Source organism: Erigeron canadensis, chromosome 5, assembly GCF_010389155.1.
Source record: "Erigeron canadensis isolate Cc75 chromosome 5, C_canadensis_v1, whole genome shotgun sequence".
Lineage (NCBI taxonomy): Eukaryota > Viridiplantae > Streptophyta > Magnoliopsida > Asterales > Asteraceae > Erigeron > Erigeron canadensis.
The window spans coordinates 43,548,554-43,568,626 of NC_057765.1; the positions used below are offsets into that span (position 1 = coordinate 43,548,554).

General features: G+C 33.3%; 3 protein-coding genes across 3 annotated transcripts; 2 read left to right on the plus strand and 1 right to left on the minus strand.

Annotated features, from left to right (window-relative positions):
- The first annotated feature begins 102 nt into the window (after positions 1-102).
- On the plus strand, positions 103-7,735 carry LOC122599418 (calmodulin calcium-dependent NAD kinase-like). The gene is made up of 9 exons (XM_043771926.1): positions 103-340; positions 424-615; positions 2,057-2,283; positions 2,638-2,696; positions 5,830-6,063; positions 6,341-6,470; positions 6,616-6,929; positions 7,067-7,211; positions 7,306-7,735. The coding sequence occupies exons 1-9, from the start codon at positions 331-333 to the stop codon at positions 7,543-7,545; spliced, it is 1,551 nt and encodes a 516-aa protein (XP_043627861.1). The 5' UTR covers positions 103-330; the 3' UTR covers positions 7,546-7,735.
- Positions 7,736-9,488: 1,753 nt separating this feature from the next.
- On the plus strand, positions 9,489-11,351 carry LOC122599619 (40S ribosomal protein S15-4-like). Its single transcript, XM_043772154.1, has 4 exons — positions 9,489-9,593; positions 9,696-9,853; positions 9,939-9,996; positions 10,955-11,351. Exons 1-4 carry the CDS (start codon positions 9,591-9,593, stop codon positions 11,201-11,203), a joined length of 468 nt encoding a protein of 155 aa, XP_043628089.1. The 5' UTR covers positions 9,489-9,590; the 3' UTR covers positions 11,204-11,351.
- Positions 11,352-12,841: 1,490 nt separating this feature from the next.
- On the minus strand, positions 12,842-19,113 carry LOC122600827 (CRM-domain containing factor CFM3A, chloroplastic/mitochondrial-like). The gene is made up of 9 exons (XM_043773598.1): positions 18,279-19,113; positions 17,583-18,033; positions 16,639-16,769; positions 16,047-16,397; positions 14,921-15,077; positions 14,227-14,519; positions 13,645-13,704; positions 13,449-13,538; positions 12,842-13,196 (listed from the first exon to the last, which is right to left on the minus strand). Exons 1-9 carry the CDS (start codon positions 19,101-19,103, stop codon positions 13,071-13,073), a joined length of 2,484 nt encoding a protein of 827 aa, XP_043629533.1. The 5' UTR covers positions 19,104-19,113; the 3' UTR covers positions 12,842-13,070.
- Positions 19,114-20,073: the final 960 nt, after the last annotated feature.

A 20,073-nucleotide genomic window follows, 5' to 3' on the forward strand; every position in this document is an offset into this window, starting at 1 on the left:
TCTTCTTAATTTAGGGGGGAAAAACCTTAATATCTATATCTATCTATATCATATATATATATATTTCTAAAAGAATGTTATTACGTTTATTATTCGATTCTCCCTGTGTCCTAAAAACACAAGTTAAATATCCCCTCTACCGTTCATAATAAAAAAATTCCCACTAACAAATACTATATACATATACATATATATATATTATTCTCATTAATATATTGATGAGACAATTCTACTTCATACAATAAACTTCTTAAATTACTCTGTCAAGTGTCAATAATACCATTCTCCGATCACCACTTCCCGGCGACTGTCCTTTTCAGAGACTCAGTTATGCAAGGAGGTCCTTTCTAAATGCTATCTTTTTATCAATATATATGCATACATATCTAACTGACATCATATAATCTTAATTTGTACGTGCAGATGGGTACAACAAGCTTATGGTGGCGCACATCGTTGCCGCAACAACGGCGGGGGTCGTCTGGGCCGCAGCTACACACCGGCGCCGGAAAAACTCATCAAAAACAACAAAGGATGATGACATCCTTGTTCCACGGTTTGATTTCACCGGATCCGGTCATGCTGGAAAACTTGAAAGGTTTTCTCATTATGTTGGTACGGATACTACTACTACTACTTAACTAATTACGGATTATATATATTTTTGGTAACTTTTCATGTTTAACATCTTCAGTGTGTACATGGACTTTATATATATTAACGACGTATTCGATCAATTCTCTAAAATATATATAGTAATTAATTTGATTGGATGAAATGATAATGTTTAATTATCTTTATCATGTTAGATTAATCTATTATTTTTCCTAGATTTTCAACATTGAACTTGAAATTTTCAATATTGATTTTAAGTACTTCTTAAAATGCCCCTCTGATCTATTCTATATTTATCTAAAATAACTATAATACCTTTTCTCTCTCTTCAAATTTCAACCAATCATCTTTTTTCTCTCTCCTCCATAAATCATTTATTCCTCAAATTTATTCAAAATCTTTTATCTCAAAAACCGTACATCGATAAATTATAAAAATTGTATCGGTATTCTTAAAATTTCATGCTCTTTCATTAGAGATATCATTCGATATACTTTCGACAAATTTTTAAATCCGAGGGCGGAGCTCGTACGGCTAAGACATTTGACTATCATACTCTATGACATATCAACTCCTATAACCTATCATACTTTATTACCTAGGTATCACCCCACCATCTCACCGCCACAACGCGCGAATACTTACCCTCGTAAATAAAAATTTCAATTTCAATCCATCAAATTCTTAAATATTTTGAAGACCAAACATTACCTTAAATTAAATCAATTAAAAGAGAACTGTTAAGCATAATGGTACGTGTTAGGTGTTTTTAGACATTGTTTAAGAATATTAATCTTTTAAATATGTTAAAAAATAAATTCATCTGTTATGTAAAGTTAAGTTTTACGTAAGTTTTAAGATATGTTTTTAAAAATCGTATTCTAGTTTCATAAATAATAAAAGATATTTTATAAATAAGTTTTATACATAACTTAAAATAACATATTTGCTGTACTTAAATCGTATGCTAGGTCTCTGATCCCCGGGGGTGTCCTTATCAATACAGTGATACACTGTATATCAGAACTTGTACGTTGTGTATTTAAACTTGTATGTTCTTTTATTTGTATCTTGTCGAAGATAAGGTATACTTATCGAGAAAAAGTACTTCTTCACTTTACAAGTTTTACCCCTTGTGTAATTACAGTATTAAGTTTTGTACGTTGGGTTTGGTTTCTTACATTATTGGCCGGGATACATGCTTTACCAATATATTGTTACAGTAGACTAAAATAGATATATTAACTTTTAAAAAATTTTTTTTTTTGCGTATTAATCGAAACTTTTTAAAATGTAAAGAAAAATATTTATATGATGTCAAGAGTAATAGATAAATGATAAATCAGAATTTGACAGGGGTTTATATATAAGTATTTTATCAAGTATCAACGTATAGTATAATTAAACTAAGAAATTATGTATATGTCGTCAATTTGATCAGCTAGGCAACTTGGATTTAAAGATGGAAATGAATGTCCAGAATTAAGCAAACTTGCATCCGATTATGTAAGAAATTCAAAAGGGTTCGAAGATGCCATGTATGTGTATTTTTCAAACGAAGAAGAAGTTGATCAATCACTTTGCGCCAAGCTCGTCGACGAGCTCGAAAGCTGCATTCTTGGTTACTTGGCATTTCATTGGAGCCAAGCTTCTCTTATGATCAACCAGGTAACATTCGACACATACGAGTACTTTTTAATGACGTGTCATTTGACGTTTCTATTCAAGTTTTATGTAATTGAATATACTATGCTCTTTTTGTACGTGTTAATGCCTAAAACCTTTTCAACCTAGCTTGTTATATTTCGAGTAATAAATTGCTCTTTGGCTCGAATGTCAACCAATGAAAGATGGAATTAGGTTAAGACATTTAATAATATTATGTAACAGATATTATTATATCAAAAGTTTGAATGGTGCTCTATTTAAAAGTCTATATGGTCACGTTAGATAAGTTATGGTACGTCTTTTATTAAGGTAGATATATGGTTTGATCTGAATTTTGGTATAATTACTATGAAGGTGCTTAGCGTTGGATCTGATGAGAGAAGGCTTAAAAACATGGTCTTGACAGCTACAAGGTGACTTTCATTATTAATTTAATTTGTTTATGGTCTTTTATTAATCAAAATATGTAGGTCGTTTAATTAGAACACACTAGAGGTGAAATAAAAAATTGAAAATTGAAGGACGAATGAACACATGTCCCTGGCTCTCGTAATAGTTAAATGGTACTTGAAATATATAGGTATAAAGGCTATATAATGTAACCCATCTACTCGACTTGCTATCTAGTGTAACCAATTTTGTTTTTTGGGTTATGTAATGTAAGCAACCGACTACAAAAGGTTTTCATCCGGTTATATGTAATGTATCTGTATCTATATCATATCATACTATCATCATCATCATCCTCCTCCTCACTAAAATCGCCGGAAAACTTAAAATCACGATAAATTTGTTGTTTCTTTGAATTAAGACTTGAAACTACCACCAATCAACTCAAAAGTTGATCCCGCACAATCTTTGACCAAAAGTTTTTGAATCCAACACTTGCCGGGAAAAAATGGTGATTCGCCGGAAAAATTAAAATCGCGATAACTTTGTTGTTTCTTTGAATTAAGACTTGAAAGTACCAGCCACCAATCGACTCAAAAATTGATCCCGCACAAACCCTAGCCAAAAGATGTTGAAAATAAAGTTCACCAGAAAAAATGGTAATTCGCCTGAAAAATTGGAGATCAGGGAAATTGGACATCGTCACCTTGCTTCACATTCGCTGTAGACGGGTTCATAAGGCACGGAAGTTTTGTCCTGTGCAAGATACAAGGCTTAGAAAAATCATCAATCGTTGTCACAACACTTGCTGCACAACACTTGCTGCAGGGGATAATATCCAATTTGTTTGAAAGATAAATGCAATAGACAACAAGTGGAATTTAAAACCCAGGGGTGTGTTAGTATTTTTATTCTTGAAGAAATCAAGTGTTTCTTTTTGAATTCAGCCAGCAGAAGATGAGGTCCAAATATGGAATTGATCATTTGACTTGTAATCAGAATCTAAAACACTAAAATATGACAATTTTTTTAATAAAAAAAAAATAGAATGAAAAGTGGTAACCTGTAAATTGTTTATTAGCCGATTACTTACATTACATAAACTAAAAACTAAGTTGATTATACTAGATAATAAGTCGAGTAGATGGGTACATTACATAACCTTTTAGTCATAGATGATTACATTCCCATGCCTTTTATCCCAAATATATACGAGTAGTTATCTAGAAGAGTGTTATTTATTTATTATTATTAACATTGAGAAAAGGATAACATACTAACATAACTAATGATAATAGTTTTAAATTTATATTAATATTAAAAAGGTAGTGGCCGGGTTGAGTGAGGCTACCTTTCATGATGCATATACAATTCAACAAGTTGGCCATGAATCATCCAAATACACATGACTTTTTCTTAAAACGAAATGGTTGGTATATCTAATCTCTAACATATTTACTTGTAAAGAATGTTTTTGTACAGTGCAAAAGTGATCGGTAGCACAATTTTTTTCCCACTAGTTTTGTATCAGCATTTAAGTAAAGATAATAATGGTAACGACTAAATTGTTACGTCTTTTAGCGTTTTTTAATAACTTTTGACTATTTATAATGGATTTTTAAGAATTTTTTTGGCATTTGTAGTAGTTTTTATTTATCATTTAGTTATATAGATACATTTTTATAAATTTTATTGATAGAAAAATGTTTCAAAAGTTTAAAGTTGGTCACATTGACCGGTATCCCATATTAATTTGATCCGTAGCACCAATAAAAAATACATTATTTTTCGAAAAATTTGTACTACATGAATTTAGCGGACCCGTACCCCCGGCTACCCCTAACTTCAATGTGGTTCCGCCCCTGTTTTTGGACGAGTCTTACATATTTTTAAATACGAGTAATTATAATCAAAAGTAATTAGCTATGGTTGACAAATAACTTAACTACCTTTCAAAAAGAAACTAATTACGTACGTAACAAATCAAGAGCGAAACCATGTTGAAGGTTGGGATGGTCAAAGAAGTACAAATCTCAAGTACATGCTAATATGATAAGAAATGCTAGATTTACAAATAACAGGATCACACGTTGATATTGTACATTTCATTTCATCAGTGATTATTTCAAAAGAAATAACTGAAAATTTACATCTTTTATTATTGCCAACAAAATAACTATATCTGAAATATCTGATTTATCCTGATTATCTAAAAAACAATACCAAAAGTGACATACTAAGGTGGCTCTGGAGGGGGGAATTTCCATCATTGGAATTCAATAATTTGGTCCGGTTCTCATTAAACGGGAATTTTAAAATAAATTATTTTTAATTACAAACTAGTATACTAAGCTACTTGTACTATTGTATTTTGTGAATTGTGTTATCTTAATATGTACGTTGTCATGTTATTTTTACATCTAGAAAAAGGATATTTCTCACTCTGGCAGACACTTGTTACAAGTGTATAACACTTTCGAGACATGCTAAAAGTTGAAAAGTTTTAACTTTATTAATTAGGTGATGTTTATTAATTATAGCATGGTACCCGCGCGTTGCAGCGGATACCATTGACAATGCATTCGATGTCGTGATTATCAAAAACAGTATAATTAATTAAGCGAGCTACCATAATGATACCGTAGCTTCAATATCAGTCCACATTAACAAAAAAAACTACATGTATTAACAATATAAGTGGACATTCAATGAAGTGAGAATGTGAAAATAGTTTAAATAGGAATGCATTTGAATTGAAATAAAAAAGGGCACTTTCGTACATTCGCATGGTTACATTTCAACATTTGATGAGAGAGAGTGTTATTTCTTTTATATAATAGTATAGATAACTTTACATATCAGTGAAGTTGATTAGGAATTCCATTTATTTAATACCAGTGAAGTGCCTTTCAAAAAAAATTTAATACCAGTGAAGTTGATTTTTTAAACTCAAACAAACATATCAATTCTTTGGTTATTGGTAGTTAATTCATTGCTTATTAGGAATGAAAACTTTATTTACATGTTAATACTAAGCGAAATGCTAAATTAATATATAAAGGTTACTTATGTGTCGTTTATAAAATACGGGAATGAAACAAATATTCAAATTTCTCTAGTAACATGTATGATATGATTGGTTATGTTATAATGTAGAAAGCAAAGATTTGATAGAGTGACAAAGGACTTAAAGGTGACAAGGGCATTCTCAACAATGGTGGAGGAAATGAAAGTGATCGGGACCCCAAAAAGAAGCGATGGCAACGGCAGTGATGCTTTCACTGAGGTTATGGGGGCGGTGGCTCATTCCGATAGAAGCCCGGTGCTCCTTTTCATGGGTGGCGGTATGGGTGCTGGCAAGAGCACTGTTCTTAAAGAAATCCTTAAAGAGTATGCTTTAGTCACTCTTCTCAATTATGATAGCTAATTTAGCCTTAAAGTTCCATTTTGGGAATCCAAGTTTTTTGGGCAGACCTACTTTGATAATTTATGAGTAAAACGTTAGCCCACTTTATATCCTTAAAATGGTTTTACTGGCATACATTTCCTAGTATTATCAGTTTTTGAAATAATGTCTAGAGAATAGTCTAGATCTGCTATTGAGATTTGGTCATTGACATACCACCTTCATTGTGGTACATTGTGATAAAGTGTGATGAAATTGCAGAGCATTTTGGTCGGACGCAGCAGCAGACGCAGTGGTAGTGGAGGCGGACGCTTTCAAGGAGACAGATGTGATATATCAAGCCCTTAGCTCAAAAGGTCATCACAATGACATGCTTCAAACTGCTGAACTGGTATAACTCTCTTTCTCCCCTGTTGCCTATATGGTTTCATGGTTTGACTACTTGACCCTCCAGCAATTAGTCCCATTTTAGTATTTGGATGTGTATCGTATCTGCTTAATAGTAACCCCTTTATGAACGGAACATATTCATATAGGTGCATCAAACATCCACGGATGCTGCTTCGTCTCTATTAGTAACAGCTTTGAACGATGGAAGAGATGTGATCATGGATGGAACACTGTCATGGGAACCATTTGTAAGACAAACAATCACCATGGCAAGAAACATCCATAAACATCGTTATCGCATGGGTGTTGGCTATAAGGTCTCCGAAGATGGAACAATCATTGAAAATTATTGGGAAAAAGTTGAAGACGAAGGAGAAGAATTTAAAGTGAAGAAACCTTACAAAATTGAGCTGGTTGGTGTTGTTTGTGATCCTTTTCTTGCTGTTACAAGAGGAATTAGGTAATTATCTTAAGCCTTTTGCAATTTTAACTAGACAGGTTCCAATTAAGTTGAACTTTTCAAAGTATATAATAGGGACTTACAGAAACACATAGCAATAGACAAGAATAGTAACAGTTTTATTTTTACTGATGCAGGAGGGCAATAGCAGTAAAAAGGGCAGTGAGGGTAAATTCACAGTTGAAATCACACAAGAGATTTGCAATTGCATTTCCAAAGTATTGCCACCTTGTGGACAAGGCAAAGCTCTATTGTACCAATGGCATTGGAGTCCCTCCCACTGTAAGACCTTCATATATTCCTTTATCATAATTTGTATTTGGTATAAACTTGTTAGTTTTTACATTTTTTTTTTTTTTTTTTTTTAAAACTATAGTTGATCGGTTGGAAAGATGGCAGTAGTAATCTATTGGTCGATCGAGATCAGATTAAATGTTTGGAAGCGTTAAGTGAAATCAATGATGAAGCGGATTCCATTTATGAGCTTTATGCAGACACCAAAATGTTAACAGATTCTGACTCGGTATGGAAACAACTTGTCTTGAAGCCGGAACGAATTGACCGTCAACGTGAGTTAAAACTTGCGATTGAGAGAATCGAAAACTCAAAGTCATAACACATTCTCGTAACGTCAAGGACTAAATTCACCTGTAATTTTTCGAGGAGGATTTGTGTATGTCTTGAATATTGAAATTGTGTAATTGAGTATTGAGTGCTAATCGTGAAATTGTATACCCACGAGACGAGAACCCAACTCATTTCTTGTACTTATCGCGAAGTCATTAAGAACATCTCTCATTTTAAAATCTTTACTTTTTTATATTCCCTTATAAAACATATTGAACATCTATTTTAGGAAATTAAGCATTTTTTTCAGTATTCCCATGATACCCTTACACCCTTACTTATACATAAAACTCTTATATACTTTTTTTTACCCATTATTTCTAATCATTACACGCTCTTATCAACCTTCTATCACCCTCCGCGCCGCCCTATTTCTCCACCGTCTCCCTTTTATGTTGCCCTCGCTTTCTAACCGCCGCAAAGCGCGAGCACTATGCTCGTATCATATATATTAAACGAGGTGATCTATATATCATTTTTTGGTCATACACCTCAAACAATTTTTTTTATTCTTACACCATTATATTTTAGTAATTGATGTTTTTCACGCTTTTAATATGACAATATGCCACTGTTCAAGCCATTTTTGACATGTATGATCGATGCCATTGCTAATAACGAAATTATCTAATTAAATATCTTTTAATTAATTAGTTGTATATTCCATTACGAGTGTTGAATATTTTTCATTTTATGTTATGTTAAATCAAAAATTTTCATCTAGCACATGTTTGTTTAAATAAAGTTTAAGCTACCAGTTTAAAATAAAAATGCTAACTACAATATGAGATAGCTTCGCATAAATTTCACAAAGGATCATATTATTTGTATGAATTAAAATATTCAACAATAATCCATAAAAAATGACATTGATAGTGATACTTCTACTTCATACATTTTTTCACTATTGCTAATCATATCATGTAGTCACATGATTAGCAACAAGAAAAAAAGTTATATCACTATCATATTTCTGTTCAAAAAACTACCATATATATTATGATAAACAAGTCAAAAATTAGACATTTAATATGAGACGGATGATACGATCTCATGTTTATCATTCCTTGAATAAATGACGAAACATAGAACCATCAAACAAATGTCAAAATTATCGTGATATAAAAGTTAAAGGCATGTCGCTAAAGGTGGAGAAGTATATATGACGCATAAGCCGTCACAAGCTAAAGTGGTAACCATGGAGGTTTCCCATGTTTAAGTTATGCTAAGAGGACGAGTATTTGACAAAGATGTTTGTGACATGACTTATCCAGGATATCTTCATGATCAATTCTTAACATTTTTCTTGAGTATTTTTTGACCTATTTTGTGCGGTAAACATGGCATTCCCTAATCGTTTCCTAACCTTTGTCTTCACCATCTCAACCATGTTTATAGTGATTAACAAGATGTATATTCTTGTTGATTATTATATTAACTCAATTATAACATGTTTTTCTGTATTTATTTGTCAAAATAGATACAAGCTAGTTAGTATAACAATCGTGCACAAAAGTCGGGTTTTTTGCCCCACTCGGCCCGAACTGGGTTTGGTCAATTAAACTAGAAACTGTGTTTGACAAAACTATAACTGGGTTAAGCTTGTGTTTTTGGTCAGAATTGAACAGGTTTTATACCGATTTTTACCTCTTTTTGTTTAAAACCGAACCTAACCTGGTTTGAACCTGATATCCACCCGATTTTGAAACCCGAAAGCGGTTTCAAATCACCGGGATTTAAGACCCCGGAAGGGTTCAGTTTCGGTGTTTCCGGCCCGGTTTTTGTGTGCGTCTCTAGCATAGCCCATTATTCGAGCGTTGAGTCATCCAGCGAATATTGAAAGTTAACAGTTACGCAGCCCATAGCTGTAGACTAATTAGGCCCCGTCTATTGAAAAACTAAAAACAAGGCCCAAACCCTAACCCTATAAATTATATAAACACTACCCACACTCCATTTATCATTCTCACATCCTAACCCTAGCCGCCCATACTACCGGAGCCACACTTGCCGCAGCAGATCCTCAATTTGACAATGGTGATTATCCGTTCATATTTCATTTCCCAATTACTACTTATTTTCAAATCGATATAAAATATAATTAAATCTGTATGTATTTATATAATTGTATATCTATAGGCGGAAGTTCAAGATGTTGATGTGGCAGTGCATGACGCAGCAGCACCAAAGAAGAGGACGTTTAAGAAGTTCAGTTTCAGAGGTGTTGATTTGGATGCTTTGCTTGATATGTCTACTGATGACCTTGTCAAGCTCTTCACTGCCCGTGCCAGAAGAAGGTGTATATATATATATATTTATATGTATATATAATATATGTATATGTTTTCACTAAATTGTTTTAAAATGAATATGTTTTTCCAGGTTTCAGAGGGGTTTGAAGAGAAAGCCAATGGCTTTGATTAAGAAGCTTCGCAAAGCTGTATGTTTTCTTTTATCAAACCATTTTAGTGTAATAAGTTTGTTATATATATATATATGTATATATGTGTGTGGAGATTGTATATTTGTAATTTAACAAAATGTATAATTTAGGAGTTATATCTTTTAAAGTATGATTGACAATGAAAATTTGGATTGTATATGAACTGTGATATACGTTTATTAAAAACAGTTGTGATTTTGAGTAGCTTTATGTTGTATTTATGAGTTGTTTTTAACTGATTTGTAAAATACTGCTGCTGTTTTTGTCTGTTGAAGTGCCTTGATAGGGTAATTTTGATGGTTATGATAATATTTACATTTTAGTTTGAGAGAATGTTCGTATGTTCTCATTGTAGTTTGTCCAAAGTTGTGGTGTTTATAGGAACTTGTTCTTAAACAAAGATATGTTTTGTAGCATGTCCAAAGTTGTAGAGTACATTATTGTAAGATATTTAAGGTTGTTTGTATGGTTTGGGGTTAAATTAAAGGATTTCAGAGATTTATAAGGATATGATATTCTGATGTGTTAATTGACTAGGCAATCAAGGAATCTTTACCATTGGAGGCGATTTGTTGTTATTTCGTCTCTTTTTGCAATTTGCATATTTACTGTCTAAACAGGTAGCCATCGTATACATTGAAATCTGGGTTAGTTAAACTTTTTTAAATGTAGTCGTCAATGTGTGGGTTAATAGTTTAGTTTGAAGGCATTACTAGTCTGCTACAAATTATATTTATACAATCCAGTTTAGGATTAGCATTGACAAGACAATTTCTAAATTAATGGTTGTTTGCTTAATTCTACCTTTTGCATTTTGTTTTGTTGGATCTGATTCTGTTTATTTTCTATCTGATTAGCTTTGAAGGCCAAACTCGTGTTTTGGGTTTTTCTTTTTGTTTTGTTGGTTACTTTATATCATTGCTCTTATTGATTTATGAATATTACTTGTTGACAGAAACGTGAGGCACCAGCTGGTGAGAAACCAGAGGTTGTGAAAACCCATTTGAGGAACATGATCATCGTCCCAGAGATGATTGGTAGCGTTGTCGGTATCTACAGCGGAAAGATTTTCAACCAGGTCGAAATCAAGCCTGAGATGATTGGTCACTACCTTGCCGAATTCTCACTTTCATACAAGCCAGTCAAGCATGGTAGACCTGGTATTGGTGCTACTCACTCTTCAAGGTTTATCCCATTGAAATGAGACCGTCGCTTTGATGAGCTTAAAGTATGTTTGGAATGGAAGGTTGAATTTTGTTTTCTGAATCTGGTAGTTTGTCATTTCAGTAAGATGAGACATTACATGTATTAAGGATCTTGTTTTCTAAAGGCTTTTGTGCTACTCTTTGTTATTTAGTAACTACATTTTATCCTTCATGTTCTGAAGCTCAGTTGGTTTTTAAGGGTGCGTTTAATTCAAGAAAACCCCCTTGTTTTTCATTTTTATTTTCTAAAAAAACATGGAAAACAGGAAACGTGTTTAAATTGTAATTTTTTAAAAAAGTTTTCTTAAAAAATGAAAATTCTCTTTTCCAACTTTTGCACTAAAATTAGAAAACTGTTTTTTTTAGTTTTTGTTTTCACTTTTCTATTTTCTAAACCTAAAATTAGAAAACAAGTGAATTTGAACATGTTTTCTAGTTTTCTAAAATGAAAAAATGAAAACTCTATCTTTTATTTTGAACGCGTTTTCAAAATTTTCTAGGGTTTTTTAGAAATGAAAAACCTTTTCATTTTCTAGAAAACTAAAAATGGAAAACTTAAAAACATTTTCTCCTAACTAAACGCGTCCTAAAATTTCCATGGATTATTTTGTCACTGCTGGTCAATTAGTTTTTGGTATCACTTGTTTTACATTTTGTCTGGTAAATGTGGTGAGATTATTTCTATTTGTGAATCATGTTAATAATGCATCAATTCTACAATCTGGAAGTTGGTGGCTGGGTTGTGCTGTTGAAGTTTTGTTTTGCTGGTGTAGCCTTGTTAGCAAAGCGTTCACAAGTCGAATTGTTGCCACCCTTTTTTACAATATTGTTAATATGAGTGAAGATTTTATAACAGAGTTCATACTCAGCCAATCTCTATAATGGACCATGCAGTATATAAGATACTACTGGTGTAAAACTATAAGTTGGTGGTGGACAGACACCCTCTCTTGGTTACCGTTCATTGATCTTGTGTTTATGTTTTATCATTAAGAAAGTATATGCTCTTTATTGATATCATTACTATGTTTCGAGTTTGGTTTTCATGTAAACTTGCAGTCTTTTGATTGCTTGGCTGGAGAGCAAATCCGATTCATGAGCTTTAATTCGGTCTTGGTCTCAATGGGGAAATTTTGGAGTATCTTGTTATTTATTTTTACGTTCTACTTCCCATCCTTGGGTCTTGTTTGGGGAGCATAAAAAACATAACGAAGTGAAAATCGGTGGCTCGGCCTTCCTTGATGGGGTTTTTTTTCTCATGTCTCGGGTCAATGTAATTGGCATGACTTTTTTTCCAACCTTTTTACATCCTTAGCAGTTAAAGATCCAGGTATCATCTAGTGTATAGTCTTTGTGGGGCTCTAGATTGTAATTTGTATATTGGCCGCTAGCAACTTGCAAGTTTTGGTCCATGATATAATAAAATCATTACCGTAAAAAAAAAGTTCTCATGTTGTTGAAACAGGATAATAGTGAGTTTCAAAAACTTTGGAGACAATTTGCATTCTCTTAAAACAAAACTTTTGTCGCTGTTTTTAAAAGCTAACATTTACTCTCCTAAATCCAGGAGAATAGTTTGTTTAACCAAATACCAATTGAATAGTGAAAGCAAACCAGAAGCCATGCATCGCATGTAATATTTACGAACTAATTATTGTACTTAATACTATATAAAATTAAAGGTTAAATTATACCGTAATTTGTAATACATCAAGTAACTGTACACAGCCACATTCTTTTAACTAACCTAACAACTTACAATGATATCATCAAAAAGGTTAATGGAAGATTAATAAGACTGTCAGTAAGCAGACCAAATCAATCTTTTGTTTCCTTAGACTCTTTCATATGATGCACCAAAAACGACTAATTGATGATCTCGTGATCCACAATATCTGTTCCTGAATCTTCCAAATGAGAAGTATAATCATTTTCATTTTCTTCATCACTTCCACTGTCGTACGTATCCAGGTAGATGTCTTCCCCTTCCTCCTGAACATAGATACAGTGAATTATTTCAAGGAACATTCATTGTTGATATGTAATTCCAGTAACTATTATGAAAGAGGCTTTTATTATTTAAAGAATGAGACAGTTCAACCTTTTAAGGTTAAGACATTAACTTAAGATTTCAAATTGTAAATCATATGTCAAGCTTTCAAGATTATTTGATAACAAAACTAAACTTGGCCAGATTACTATAGAGTATCTATTGAGCAGATAGTCATAAAACATAACATTTACCTCACTATCCTCGTCTTCGGTGGAATATGTTGCATTTAACCTGTCATATAGCTCCTCATCAACTACCTCTTTGTTAGTTGAAATTTGCTCCTAAGATCATGCATTAAAGAAAAAAAAAATTTTATTTTGATGTTAGTAAGGCTAGACAATCAGTGAATGAACAACAAATATACTACTAATAAATAGATGATCGTACAATTTCAGATCTCAATTTGTTCATTCTGGTATGCAGGGTCGAAATATGTTTCTGAAGAGCCTGTTCAACAGATAACCAAATGAGTAATCAATATATATGTATCAAAGTCCACCACAAATGATATGACAAAATGACCCTCCTCACGGTAAAGATAAATGGTGTAACCATGTAGCCTGTAGGTAAGAAACTTGCAAAAGTTTTGCAACTGTCAACGCCAAAAAAATGAAAAATGAAGAGGTGTTTGGATGAGCATTTTCAAAGCGACTATGATATTGAAAAATAAAAAAACAGCAACTGTGAGATCACATAGTAGAAACTAGAAGGTGATCGGATGTGATTTTGCAACTTGAAGATGACTTATGGTGTTAGTGTTATTATATAGAAAATTCTTATTGTTAATGTAAATAGTTGATACAAATTAAATAAGTAATTTTTCATTATCACTAAAATACTAACCACTAATAATTACAACTTGAAGTCGCAATAGGATAATCACAGTCAAACCCACATTTGATGAACTCCAACAAACGAGATGATACATTATACAAACATAAATCTGAGTTGGAAAGGTTAAAAATATACCTCACTGCGTTGAAGCTCAATAGAACGCGCCAAAGCCTTCCTCTTTGTCAATAAATTCTTCGGTCTTAAAGCAGGAGGTCGTTTGTAATCCTTTCCACGATAAACAATAATTGCATATCCCTTTGAAACTTTATCAACCGACACTAATACACCACCACTTTCAGATTCAAGCGATAGTGCTATATCTTTAACCTCCTGAAAGTTTGCCGTCTTTATAATGATCTTAACCAGCTCCCGATACTTCCAATGAAGATGCATATTCTCCACTGTACCATCAAACACCCCACGACGACCTGGAAAAAACAATATTTTAGCTTGTTGCAAGAAAGGAGGAACATTCTTAAGTAGAAGTAGCAAACTGCATGATTGGGCAGATTAAATAAAGGAGTAAATTGTTTTCAAGTTGGGGTTACCCACACTTTGTCAAGTTTTAAAAAGCTATAACTGATACATTAAAAATGGTTACAAAAACTATGTTATTAGTACAATAATAAAAAATATAAATTTTGAAAAAGGTTGGGAGGTTTTATGCATGAAAAGTAAACTTTTAGCCACTTTTAACAACTTCACCGACTCATTTTTTTGTTAGATCTTTTATTTGACCCGTTGATATAAGTATATAACGCATACCCATTCGTAGGTAAATTGATTGAAACTGACGCCTCTAATGTCTAGCAAGAAGGAAGCATATTACCAAGGAGCAAGAAAGCTTTCATCCTTAAACCTAGCTTCCGAAACATAAATCTTTCCTCGTCAGTGATACTGTCTGGATCTGCTGGACGATCTGCTGGATCCAGAAATGCTTCCACTTTAGACAAGGCACGTTCAGCTTTCATTAGTTTTCTATCAGCCTGTAACATAAAAGTTCTGGATATAAGATGAGCTTTAAAATAAAAAGATATAAAAAGGTGACTATCAAATTATTGTACATGGTTTTATTATCACAAAATAATCAACTTTTGAAACTGCAAAAGAACACTTTGCAAGGAAACGACAGAAAGGATAGGTCAGGTGAGATAGGTAGTACTTAGCAGGGGATCTGGCTTTCGGGTCAGAATGATTTGATATTATTAATATGTACACTAGAACAATACTATTACAATAATAATTTGATATTATTAGTAAAGCTAACCAAGAAGTTGTAAGTATGCGAATATAGAGTGAATAACTTACGGCCTGTTTGGCGCGTTTCAGATTCAGAAGCTTATATACTTTATAGTAAACTCATCCAGGAAAAGGAAGTATAAAAATAAATCCCCCTATTTGATGGTTCCAACTTTGCAAGAATGGCCGATTTTGGACAAAATGCTCAAACATGGTAGCTTCCTTTTTGTATTTAGTCATTTACATTTACATTGTTTGTTCAAGATTGTTATTTTTTACCGAACTGAAGAGCCTTTCCTTGACCCCTTAACAGAACAATAAAAGGTGGCCATTTTGTTGGGTTGTAGTTTACCCCTAACATGTTAGTGAATATTGTTTAGATATAGGGAAGGTAAGGTTGATGTCACCCAAAGTGTCATTTTAATCATCACAACCTCCAAATCGTTTTATTTAAAAAGATAGATTGTTATAGTAGCGGTTTATTATAGGACTTAATGTATTAACTAGGTATAGAAAATGAACAGAAAAGTGTTTCCAATCAGTAGCAAAAACACACCATCATCAATCAGACTCTAGTTGACCCGTTACTCAGCCCAACAACCCGCCCATTTTGCCACCTGTAATGGTTAATTTTAAACGCGGAACATGTAATCAAAAAGTAAATAACTTGAAAGAGAATACACAAGTTTTAAGCAAGCAAGTTCCGAAAAACTCACAATACGAAGCTTTCTTTCGAGCTTTCTAATAAGGTCTGCCTGTCTATGTGTTTCTACTTCTTGAAGCACTTTCTGCTCGTGAACATCATCCATTCTTTTCGCCCACCTGGCATTTGCATCAAGAGTTTCTCCAAGTGTACCAGCGGATCCCGAATGCCCTTCTGTTTCAACTCTCGGTGTGATAAAAGTTGATGCTCTCAAACGAGCTTGCTCTTCATCATCTTGTAAAGATTTTGCCAGTCTTTCTTTTTCTAGTAACACTTCTGAAACATCCGTTGACAAGAAATTTTTTCCTCTGTAGAACACCAAATAGTCTTTGTTTCTAGAGAGAAGTATGCCCCCAGTCAATTTCTGCATACAATAAGCAAACAAAAATGTTTGTAGAAATATATTCTTCGATAAAAAGTAACTCTTAATCAGGATTGTGAATAACATCATATTTGATTTGGTCATGGATGCAATTTTAAATTTGAAAATTGGTCTACAATAATTGTTTGAGATATAAAGTACTTGTTGTGTTCATAGTCTTTACAATAGTGACATAAGTTCACACCATATATTTCTATCAATTCTTATGGTATTCTTTAGATACCTTGATATCTTCAGCCATTCTCTCGCTAGTCGTTAGTTGGACACCACGTTTTAATGCAACCTTTGCAATCGAACTCTTTTCCCACAATTTAATAATTGCTTCTGCCAAACCTTGATGCTGTCTACTTCTACCTATTCATACCAATAACAAAATATGTCTTAGTGAAATATCTTGGGTCCTATTCATCCATACAATGTTCTTCAAATTGGTTTTACCATTTGTGGATCCCATTTCATTTCTTTGAATCATATAAACAGGACCCTCAAATGGTAAAAACAAATTATCACTTAAAATATGAAGATTAGAGGAGGCAAGAAGCCAAGAAGGGAGGTTTGAGTCACATGTCTATATGAGTTTGGGGTGAAAAAGGTCATATACAACCTTCATTTTTAGACATAACTAATGTAAAAATTTGACAAAACTAACAATCTAAATCTTTAGCTAAAGCAAGTTTAGTGGTTGTATGCACTGGAAAAAGACTTTTGGCATCTTCAGCCAGGTAACAAATTGCCCTTTCAGCCATTTTCTTTCTATATGGCCCATTTAAAGGTAACACACTATCCAGAATTCCAGATAGATCCAACTTAGAAGTAAATGAGTTGAAACTTCCACTTCTATAAACTTAGAGCTTGTAGGTCATATTGTGATACATAGAATCATAGATAGTCACATATTTTCACCAGATTTCTAACCTGGTAACCAGGTTTTAAAATTTGAACTACAACTACTGTCCTTTTCGAAACTGATTAAGTTAGCGTGATTTTGTTGGAAACCAATATATACTAAGAAGCTACGCGGTGAGCAGTTTACAAAAGTTAAATGGTTTCGAAATCTGAAAGTTTTTTAAACGGATATGAAAGTCAGCTAACAAGTTAGAAATGGAGGGAAAACGTGTTGCTATTTATTGTGATTTGCACTAAACTATATATAGATAAATGGCACACCCAAAGCGAAATGTGGAGGAAGGAATCTTGCTAGCCTTCTTAAATTAGTAGCCTCCTTTCCCGCAAGTGTAGCCTTTATTCCATATGGAAGTATTCTGAATGGTGGCTGGTAGCCTTGGATTGTTCCTGGGAGTAAATCTGCATCCACGGGCAATGGGTCACATCCAGGCCAATCTGTGTACCTCGGTCCCAACCCTTCTAGGAGCTTGTCCACTTCTTTTTCATAATTCAGTTCTTCTTTTGTTCCAGTACTTCCAGCTTCGAGCTCGTGCACTTGTAAATCATTAATTGAGCCAGTTGTAGTATCAGCATCAGAAACAGATGAATTTTTGGATATTTGCTTGTTATATTCATGTTGTCTTTGTTTTAAAGATGGATCTTGGTATCCAACGCCCCTATAGAGAGCAATAGTACTTCCAGACCTCCAAATCACCAACCCCCCGGTTCTCATCTAAATAGCACAAAAATTATATAAGTAGAAGCATTGAAACATTATCATCATATACATAAAACTAATACAAGGGGAAACAGTTCCTAATCCTTAAATTTCTAAAAATGTTCATGGTAAAATCTCAATATCCACATATAATGTGCCTGTATACTTTAAACATGGTCCTATGTTCTTACACTAAAAGTAGCATAACTTTTTGAAAACGAGTAAAAAGCCTTAACTAACAAGCGTTGCAAGAAACTCACCTCTAATATCTCGTGTGTCCGTCTCATATTAAGTGCACCAGATCCTTCGACTTTCAGCTTCACAACTTCTGCTGATTTCCATTTATCCTTAATCAAAGCCACCATTTCTCGAGTAACACCAGCACCCGTAATCCTCATCTTATTCTTCAACCGAAACGCTAAATTCCTCAACCTCCTCAACTCAGATTCAGGAAGTGTCAATTCAGCCACACAAGTTTTACTTTTCAGCTTCACCGAATTCCTCTTTTCATCATCGTCAGGTGAAGGTTTCTCCCATGGAAATCTCACTTCCCCATTACTACCCCTAAACACATTTTCAACACCAAGAGGCGACTCGGGAGAAAACCCGCCTCTTGAATTCGGTAAAACCCCTTCTTCAACATAAAATATATCCTCAATTGACCCCTTTTCAATATCCCTCTTCTTATCATCTTTAACATTATCATCATCATTATCAACATACCCAAATTTCTTTAATTTCTTCACAATCTTATCCATTGTACTACTACCACGACTATCATCTACAATATCATTATCATAACTATTTTCATAAAGTAATGATTTTTCAGCCTTTTTAGGCCATTGTTGCTTCTGGGTATCATCCCATTTGTCTAACCAACCATTATTATGTTTATTACTTTTTGATTCCAAGATTTCATTTTTATTGTTTTTAAGAACAAGTTTGGATTTGTTACGGTTGGAATTATTTTCATAATTTGCAATAACTTTGTGTTTCTTGAAAGGATTATAAGAACAATACCTGAAAATATGGAGCTTGTAAACTGAGCTGTGAAATGAGTCTAAACGAGTGGGAACCAAAGCCATGGTTTTTTCTTTCTTTGAAGAAAATTTTGTAAAAGATAAAAGAACCTAAATTGAAAGAAATAAAAAATCAAGAGAAAATTATTTCTTTTTGCCCTGAGCTATCTGTTTTGTATAAGTTTAGTCCTTTTTGCGAGTTTGGGAATTCATTATTAGGGCCTTAGAGGTGTAAACGAGACGAGACAGTTCGCGAGCTATCCGAAATCAACTCGTAAATTATTCGAAATCAACTCGGTCTGAGTCGAGCTCGAGCTACTCGAGTAGATTTTCGAGTCGAGCTCGAGCTTCAAACTAACCTACTCGAAAAGCTCGCGAGCTTAATCGAGCTTGTGCTTATTTACAAATTTACCTTGAATATTATATTTTTTTACATAATTACTATCATACCGAGCCGAGCATAATCGAGTCGATCTTGAAATTGTCGAGCTTATAGGACTAATTTGACTTAAAATTTAGTTTAATACTTAATCGAGTCGAGCTCGAAAGTGTCAATACGTAAGTTGAGCTCGAGTTCGAGCTTAAAAATTAAAACTCGGTCGAGTTTCAAGCTTCGAGTATTGTAGTCAAGTCGAGCTCAAACTTGGCACTGTATCGGCTCGGCTCGTTTACACCCTTATTCATTATATGGATTTTATATTTTTATTGTATCCCCATTCATTTTTAGACTAGTTTTTCCCCCTTTCTAATGGCTTCACCTTGACAACTTGACGAGTCGAAAACTTTTATTTTATAGTCACCAGTTCTATAGATAGTGTGGTGAGCATAATAATGAGTTTTTATTTTTTATTTATTGATTGATAAATCATGTAGATTTTGATGGCTCAATTTACTAACTAAAACAAGCAAATAGCTAAATGAGTATAAGATATTTCACATAAGTTTTTCAGTGATGCAAGATCTAAGTTTGAGTTTTGTTGAAAGGACAACATTATTTTTCAAATAAATGTTGCGCCTTTAGATAGTTTAGTTAGAG

Excerpts from the sequence above, each read along its gene's own strand:
- LOC122600827 (XM_043773598.1), bottom strand. The coding sequence starts at position 19,103 with ATGGCTTTGGTTCCCACTCGTTTAGACTCATTTCACAGCTCAGTTTAC. Across the intron at positions 15,078-16,046 it reads TCGAAAGAAAGCTTCGTATT|GCTGATAGAAAACTAATGAA; the intron begins GTGAGTTTTTCG and ends TTTATGTTACAG. Across the intron at positions 13,705-14,226 it reads TTGAGCTTCAACGCAGTGAG|GCTCTTCAGAAACATATTTC; the intron begins GTATATTTTTAA and ends TCTGTTGAACAG.
- LOC122599418 (XM_043771926.1), top strand. Across the intron at positions 2,697-5,829 it reads ATGGTCTTGACAGCTACAAG|AAAGCAAAGATTTGATAGAG; the intron begins GTGACTTTCATT and ends GTTATAATGTAG. Across the intron at positions 6,930-7,066 it reads GCTGTTACAAGAGGAATTAG|GAGGGCAATAGCAGTAAAAA; the intron begins GTAATTATCTTA and ends TTACTGATGCAG.
- LOC122599619 (XM_043772154.1), top strand. Across the intron at positions 9,854-9,938 it reads ACTGCCCGTGCCAGAAGAAG|GTTTCAGAGGGGTTTGAAGA; the intron begins GTGTATATATAT and ends ATGTTTTTCCAG. Across the intron at positions 9,997-10,954 it reads TTAAGAAGCTTCGCAAAGCT|AAACGTGAGGCACCAGCTGG; the intron begins GTATGTTTTCTT and ends ACTTGTTGACAG.